General features: G+C 32.5%; 1 protein-coding gene across 2 annotated transcripts in view; it reads left to right on the top strand.

Moving 5' to 3' along the window:
* The first annotated feature begins 7,445 nt into the window (after positions 1–7,445).
* The window catches only part of LOC118739711 (ecdysone-induced protein 75B, isoforms C/D), a 39,609-nt gene continuing 38,154 nt past the window's right edge, over positions 7,446–8,900 (top strand). Inside the window, exon 1 of one of the 2 annotated variants that reach the window (XM_036471220.1) lies at positions 7,446–8,889. In XM_036471220.1, coding sequence (XP_036327113.1) covers positions 8,211–8,889 — 679 coding nt within the window. In that variant the 5' untranslated portion in view covers positions 7,446–8,210. The other variant, XM_036471222.1, reaches the window with a different exon arrangement.

Raw genomic sequence — 8,900 nt, 5'->3', positions numbered from 1 at the left:
TAAATTCCAAAACGCAATTTGTTTTTGGATAACTTTCATACTTTCACTGTAAATGCAGTTTGAAGTTGACAATTTGGGTTTTTGTGGCATTTACATATGTAGGTATGTACATATGGTTCGTTCTATTTTCAAAAGTGAGGTGTCAAATGACAGGACTTTGCCTGTAGATGTGCAATAAAGTTTTATTTGTTTTGGAAAGGGTTGCCACCTGTTTTAAATTTTATTAAAATTATTTAATAAGTTAAATGAATTAGGTATTACAATATGGATATCAATTGAAATGGTTTGGAAAATGCTTTACTTCTAAAAGACGCGTAGAAGGGTTGCCACATATTTAAAAAATTAAATTCACTTTAATTAAGGGAATAAGGTAACGGAAATATGTATATCAATATGGGTATCAGACAAAAGAAAAAGTTGGACCTATTTAGCTAGAAATAAGTAAAGAGTAAAAACATTCCTGAGTTAATTTAACAGTTCAGTAATTTAAAAGGAATGTAATCAGAACAAATCACTGACGGACAATGTATGTATTTGTAATAAAATAACAAATACAATGTCGTAAACCTTTGGTTTGGCACAATTATTATTTTAGTTTAACTAAATTTTACTTTGCAAACAGGTGGCAAACCCTCTTCGTAATATTTGCAAGCTAAAACCTTCCTAAACCTCTTTCGTCTGAATCCCTTATGGTGATACCTATCTATTTCAATTACCTAATTTCGTTAATTCAAATGGAATTTGATTTTTTAAACAGGTGGCAACCCTCTACATGTAGTTAAGGAATAAACCCTTTTCATACACATTTCGATTGACACCCATCTCTTAATAACTCATTTAACTTATTAAAAAATTTGAATTTAGTTTTTTAACAGGTGGCAACTCTTTAAAGAAATAAACCTCTATTTTCTACAGGACAAGCTTTTTAATCTGCACTTCATTTTTGAAAATAGAACGAATTGTGCAGATCTGATGGCACTGACAAAAAGTGATTTTATGCATTAGCAAAAAAGCGCATTACTTAAAAAAATGTAAAAATGAGCGGGTTTTTATTTCTTCTTTCGAAAGCTAACAACCCGCATTGTTTAATAAAATAATAAAAAATAACATGTTTTTACATACATACATTTTACTAATTCCATTAAAGTTTTTATCAAAAAAATTGTTTTTCTGAAATACCGCAGGGACACCCTGTGTTTAATTTTATTACAAAATTTTTAAATCTGTAGTTCTCTATTATCTATGTGGAAATAAAAAACATCGAATCTAAGCAAAAAACCGCATTACTTAAAAAAATGTAAAAATGAGCGGGTTTTTATTTCTTCTTTCGAAAGCTAACAACCCGCATTGTTTAATAAAATAATAAAAAATAACATGTTTTTACATACATACATTTTAATAATTCCATTAAAGTTTTTATTAAAAAAAATTGTTTTTCTGAAATGCCGCAGGGACACCCTGTGTTTAATTTTATACCAAAATTTTTAATCCTGTAGTTCTCTACTAGCTATATGGAAATAAAAAACGTCGAACCAATATTTTATTTCAAAGGATGTGTTTTTGACATTTGTTTCCGTGACGAGCTTACGCATGGCTAGGCTCTTATAAAAATTCTTAGTATAAAATTTGTCCACTTTAGTGGCTCCCTGGCGGCATATAATTTATTTTATAGGGAAATTTCTGTTTAATTCTTTTTATTGGATAAATTACCTTTACAAAAATACCAAATACGTTCACATTGTAGACAACGAATTTTTCAATTTTTGCCTACTTAGGCGGCACTGTGCGCCGGGTATATGTATTAAGGTTGGATTCGCCCGGGCTTAGACTACTTTAGTTATTTCAATATTGGGTTATTGTTTTTGTCTAGGAAATTTCCTGGTGGCCACCAGAAATAGTTAAAAACACCTTTTTTTAAAGTGCTGTTCGCGGTCTTCAGCTGATTTCGTACAATATACAATGTACATAGTTAGATATGTATACAAATGATTACGAACGATATTCAGATGTTAATATTTTTAAGTTTATCCAATTTTTTTACAAAAATATAGTTCATTAAATAACATAAACCATATAAGTCAAAGCTTTAAACTGTTTACGAATTTCGCGAAGATTCAACAAATTTCCTAAAACTTTCATCAAAAGTTCAATTTCAGAAATGTATGCTTGACAATTTTTTATGGAAGAAAATATTCAACGCCGCCTGCAAAAAACAACTATAAAAAATCGACGAGAATTTTGAGCCACTTCAAACTTTTTCTTTTTATTCTGCATACTCGAGAAGTTTCTGAAAGTTGCTTCTGCCGTGTAAGGGTATTTTCGATAAATCAATGTTAACAATATTTTAGAGGCCGAGAATAATGAGCATATGCAATTTGGTACAGATTGGTGAAGCAATTACCGAAATACACATAGTGTGTATGTATTTAATATAGTGCTTATCACAAATATATGCAAGGACTTTAAAGTTAAATTTTTTTTCTGTTATTTTTTCATAAAAATTCGATTCATGTTTTAGCCATCAGCAAAAAAAAATACTAAAAATCAACGCGATTTTGCAGCCGCTTAAAACTTGCATTAAAATTTAATGGGGTACAAAACTGCATATTCAAAAAATCAGATTAAAATGAAAATTTGTTAAAATTTTCTAAGCTCTGTATAAAGTTTAAAAGTTTTTTTTTTTATAATAATAGATTGGCGCTTACACATATATTAGTGTTTTGTCGAGCTTCTCATCCGATTTGTAGCCTGCGCCTTGATGTTGTCACACAAAGGGGAGGGCGTACAGCTTTACGCCGACTCCGAGTGGCAATTGTATTTTTATGAGAATCTGTTTTTCATTACAGAAATACACTCGGAGGTTTGCCATTGCCTGCCGCGGGGCGACCGCTGTGAAGAAAAAACCTTTTTACTATATATATTTTTTTGTGATGTTGCTTTGACCAGGGTGGAACCCAGTCCCTGCAGAGTGGTAGCGCGCTCCTCTAACCACTGCACACAGTTTTGGTTGAAATATGAACCATATTTTTATGAAAAAATAAAAAACTAATTTTAACTTTCAGTATTTTTAGAAGATTTTGTTGAAAAAGTACATTTCGAAATATGCAAAATTGTTCGTTCTTCAAACGTTGCGGAAATACCAAAATACGTATCGGATTATTTTATATCCTGAGCTCAAAAAATATCTCAGTCAAAAATATTTTTCAGTTATAAGTACTAATATGGAATGACCCATAAAGAATATTTGAGTTTTCAAACGCACTGAGTTGATTGGTTAGAGTGAGTGAGAAGAGCACGATTTTCTTAAGTGGTTTTATACTCGATTTATTTCCACTCTCCCACGTACTCCATCTATGAATGCGTTTATAACGTGCGACGAGTATACCTACCAATACATGTGCATATACATACATACATGTTTCATTTTGAGAGACTCTCAAACTCAACATGTAGTTGCAATTGAAAAAAATACTGTTTGCGGGTTATCTTGGCCAACGAGGTCGAAATGGAACTGTGTCCATCGACGAGGTAAATGAACTTTGTCTGCTAGCTCGGTTACGACTAAGTATGAGTTTTGATTTGCATGGAGGACATACATATATACATACATACCTATTAGATATTGTAGGTGTGTTCTGAAATGCGTCCATTTGTCGAAAAATGTATGTACATAGGTATGTAACTAACTATACATAACTGCATATGCCTGCACATACATAAACAAACAACGGGTGCTGGCAAATGACGTCAATAGTAAAATCGTGACTTATTTTTATCCATGTATTCAAAATTATGTATATTTAACACATATGTATGGATGTATGTATTGGGTGCATATTCTGAGAAAATTGTATGGAAAAATTTATGTTGAATAAAAGGACATAATTTTTTCTTTGTGTTCATATTTGGCATACAGAAGTCTCTGTATTATTTGCTTGTTGTTAATTCCATTTTCCACTTAACTGTATTTATTATTATTAAAAGTTTGATTAGTTTGGTTTGAAAAGCATAACCAATTAGAAATATAAAACTTTGATTAAATCATGAGATTCTTCACATACCTCAATTTTATAAAAACCTAACATGGTTCCATCTGAAATGTGTTGACTGTGAGAAAGATGACAAGGTGAAGATGAAAAATCCTCTCACTTTCTTCAAAAACTTGTTTAAGAGTATGAATGAGTGCAACCAGCAGCAGGAGTAAGCATATTGAGCATCGCGCTTGTACCATAAATTGCGGTCATTACTGGCAGTTGTTTTGTTATTCCTTTTTCATCTACGCGGAGAGTTTGTTGACATCAAGGCAGCATAAAATGGGGTGTTTTAAGCCAAAGATTATTCAATATATAATACAAATATATGTATGGTTGTATATATGTATGTATGTATGGTTTTAACCAGTCTTGTTATGGGCTGTGTTGCCAGTTTAGTCTTTTTGAGGCTAGATCTAGCAGTTTATTTTATTTCGAAATTTCTGGTCTAGCTTCCAAGCTTTTTGCCTGCCTTTTTCAATTTCTGAATATGTGATTTTATATACATATGTATATGTATGTATTTTATATATTTTTTTATTAATGGGATAAATCAATGGCGAAAAGCAGTTTCATTTCTGGAACATAACGTGTAATAAAAAATATCTAAATTCCAATGTGTAACAAATAAAGATAGCGCCTTCTTTGTAGCCTATAGATTTTTATTGCTTTTGTTTTAAGTTTACATAGCTTTTTAATTTCCAAACTTCCGGACACACTGGTTATGGGTACGTTAAAACATAGATACATCGCACGTTTGCTTTGCTTTTATGTTGTGTAAAAATGCATTATGTACATATAATATCTGTCATTTAAGTCTCATAAGAAGAGATTTTTTTCTTTACAACATTTCCCTTTGCTTGGCAAATTATAATTAGGCACCAACCACTATGTATAAACATTTATGGATTAGTTACTATTTTTTGTTCAAAGGGATACCCTAGCTTAAAACGTTAACGCCGTTTTCTTCTAGCATTTTTGATTTTTAGAGTTAAGACTTTATTCTTGGAAACGATTATAATGTGTTTTAATTTCAGTGGTATAATTTAAATTCCGACAACAAGATTTTCTAGAAATCCCTAGTTTTGTGTTTCATAGGTTATACCATTATTTAATGTAGTTAAAATAATCGCGATTAATCGGTTGAGATAATAAAGTATTAAATGGAACAACCCTGTTTGTATTTCCCCGATTCAGAATTGGTTCAAGATGAGTGCGCATACAAAATATATTTTGGTTAAGCTAGAATATATCAAGCGATTCGGTTATGTATATAGATTAATGAATGAATTTGACTTATTTTATAATTTAATTTATTGAATTCAGGGAAATGATAAACAAGTTCAAAATGATGAGTTATGTCGGGGATGAATATGTAGTTACTTGATCATGTAAATGTCATTTTACGTCACAGCAGTTGCCGTTACGCAGTTTTCCCCTATTTATCAAAATATATGTGTACATATGTATCTATGTATGTAATTGCAGCTTGTATACTCGGAAATTTCAGTTACCACAAAAATCTGGCTCATTTGGTTCTTCCCAGGAGCCGGCAATATACATGACTCATAGAATCTTGGGCAAGGTTTTAATGTTTTTGTAACATACTTTAATTAAACAAACGGTTTTTAAAAATGTAAGCGGTTTTATTAATTTGTAGTAGCGCGGCTATAGTTGACTCCAATTTGGGATAATTTTAAAGGAGCTCAACAATGATATTGATTTGAAAGAACCAGAAAGTTTAAAAGACTAGTACATATCGCAGGTTTAATAATATAGAGATGTAACTCAAAATTTACGTTTTTGGAGATATCGTTATGCAATTGATAAGCTTGATAAGTAGAATTTATTCAGTCTATCAGGTAATTAAACTTCCCAAATATGGCGAAGGTGTATTTCTTTCTTTCCATCTGCGTGAGTTAATAAAACTTTTGATTGCGTTTTCCCACAAAATTTAAATTTTGAAATACTTCGTTATATTATTAAGCGTGCCATATAGTGCAAAGAATTAAAGCTAATTTTCCCGAGTTCCTCTAATGTGTGCATAAATATTAATGCTATGAGAATGTGCAGTGTGCACTTTACTGAGCGTTTCTATGTCATTGACCGTTCAGTAGCTAAGGTGAACCCAGATTGTATACATATTTGTTCCATATAACTCGCCAATGTTTCCACATTTCACTCTGCGTTCTCCCTGTGGTGCAGAAGCATAATCGTCACCTCTCACTCCATAACAGGCTGCGTGAACTTAAGAACAATGATTTCTGTATATGCATATGCATGTGTGTGTATCTATATACAGACATTTAAATTTATGCAAGTAGGACTGCATTCTTTACTCAGGCTCGTTGATAAAAATTTTTATAGTATTCAGTATGAGAGCCAGCAATCAAGTATTCAGAGAGATGCAATATTTATAAAAAAAACTTGTAGGTGTGAGCATTTATTATACTCGCGCTGAGAGATTAAAAGCGATTCTCCTTCAATGTTTGGGACTCGGAATATCAACATCATTATTGTAGTTGTCGCGCACAAAACCAAAGCGGGAGTGTATGCAAAGCTATCTGTTCGTTTATTCTCGTAAAAATATACAAATAAATGTGCATACAAATCTATACCTACATATGTAGATAGATATGTATGTATGTATATGAATATCATTGTGTAGTTTTGTAAACGAACTGAATAGAACGGGCATATGAAGTGAGCGAACAAACGAGCTCCACTTTTCGAGGTTGCTGACCGAGAATTGGGTCACGACAATGATGGAGTTCGTTGAACTAATATGTATAAGCAACAATGACGACGCCATCATTGCACTCTTGATTCGCTCAATGCGTTGCATCCCCATGAGTCTCATACTAGGTTTGTATGTATCTCGTCGTCACTTGTGTTTTTGAAATGGTTGATTGTAGATTTAGCTACATATCTAGCTTTTCACGAAAAGTCGCTAGCCACTGGTATGCTAAATGCACAATGAGGATTTTTCACCAGACCTTTATTTACGTTTTCATAACTTTTGATGAAATCAAATTTAAAATTTTGTAAAAAGCTCTAATTTTAGAGTATAAAAACTAAAAATTCGTGCACCCACATACGGGACAAAAACCTAGGTTTCAAACCAATAAGTAGAGCCATTTATAATAACTGTTCTTCCGCAATAAATATCTAAGATTTTCATAATTTTTATCATTCCACATAAAATACATGTATGTTAGTGTGTTTGAATATGTACATATATATCTATGTATGCATGTATGTATGTATACTGATGTATGTACTTAATCGATTAAAACTTGAATAGATAAGCTTCAAGGGAGTATGCATGTACATACATATGTATGTACGTTTATTCTGGTACCTTGTAATCGCCAAAAAAGTGGGACAGATATTTGAATACTGAATATTATGTGTATGAAAAAACACGCACACAGTAAATTTACTCAATTCCAAAACTCACTCAGTTATAGCTGGTTTCTTGTACTCATCTGGGGGTCATTGTTCTCAGCTAGTTGGCTCGGCTGGCCGAGACACCGAAGAATATACTAGAGTAGACGTAAAAACGATTCGTACGTTACGAGCACAGCAACGAATAAACAATTCGAGGTTGAGTTGAGAAAATCATTCGCAATTTGCCTGTCAAACGCTACGGTTGAGTATATGTGCGAACGCTTTGTGAGCTTGTTTAATTGAAGAGATTATAGTGAACAAATGTAAAAAAGACAAATTAATATTGCAAATTAAGATTGACAACAGCTTAGTCGAAAAGCGTTCAAAAAATTCAGTGATTACATACATTTAGTAGCAACGAACTTGCAACCCAACGTGCAACACCCATCGTACAAAACTAGACTAAATTATTAGGCAAAAAAAAAATACAAAAAAAAATTTTAAAGACAACTTTTGATTGCATGCTATGAAAACTTGAGCATCCATACATAAGAGATGAGCGGGAAAAATATATAAACATGTTGAAGTGAAACAGGAAAGTCAATAACACAAAAACCAGTGTTCGTCTTTTGGCGGGAAATTCTTCAAGAAGTAGACAGTTAAATAAGTAAAATATATCGAAATATGTTGAAACATGTTCAATTCATGTTGTGAGGATTTAAAAGAAAAAAGTGTGTATCCAACATTTTGGAATAAATTTGTTAAATATTAGAGAGAGATTTTGTGAAAATGGTTTGTGCAACACAGGATTTGAACGCCAATGAGCGTCAACATCAGCATCAGCCACAACACCATCGTCAGCCTTTCCAGACACATATGGAAGAAACGTCGCAGCCTCAGCTATTGAAATCAAATTCAATGCCACTGCTGGAACCCCAATTGACAAAAATAGTTTTGTTAGAAAAGCCCAGTGGAAATATACAAGAGCAATACACAGAATGTTTAGGAACTCATAAATGTCTTCCGCCTACGAAGAGTCAACAGTTGAAGCAACAGCATTCCGCTCTGGTCAAGCTTTTAGAATCTGAACCGATCACAAAGAAGCTATTAGCCAAAAGCTCAGGGACGGAGATAGGTGCTTCTAATCTAATAGTTAAGGGTCAAATAGCCCAAACGCAAAATCGAGGGCAACTCGAATGCACATATTTGAAAGAGCAAAACCAACAAAAACAGCAACACGCCATGCATGATGTGCCTGCAATTCAATGTAAAAGACTGAAGTCAACTGGGAAAAATCTTCCTTTGCTAGTCGAAAATCCTACTACCCCAAACCACGAGGTTAAAACTGATACTTCAATTAATTTAAAAAAGACTACAGATCACATTTCTGAAATAGGAGCACAAGATTATATAGATGATAATGAGGATGGAAGTAGGACGAAAAATAATAATTTCACAATTGATAGCCTCAAAAAAAAA

The sequence above is a fragment of the Rhagoletis pomonella genome, unplaced genomic scaffold (assembly GCF_013731165.1).
Source record: "Rhagoletis pomonella isolate Grant_MI unplaced genomic scaffold, Rhpom_1.0 Rhpom_scaffold_00005, whole genome shotgun sequence".
NCBI lineage: Eukaryota > Metazoa > Arthropoda > Insecta > Diptera > Tephritidae > Rhagoletis > Rhagoletis pomonella.
This window is presented reverse-complemented; position numbering and strand designations above follow the sequence as displayed.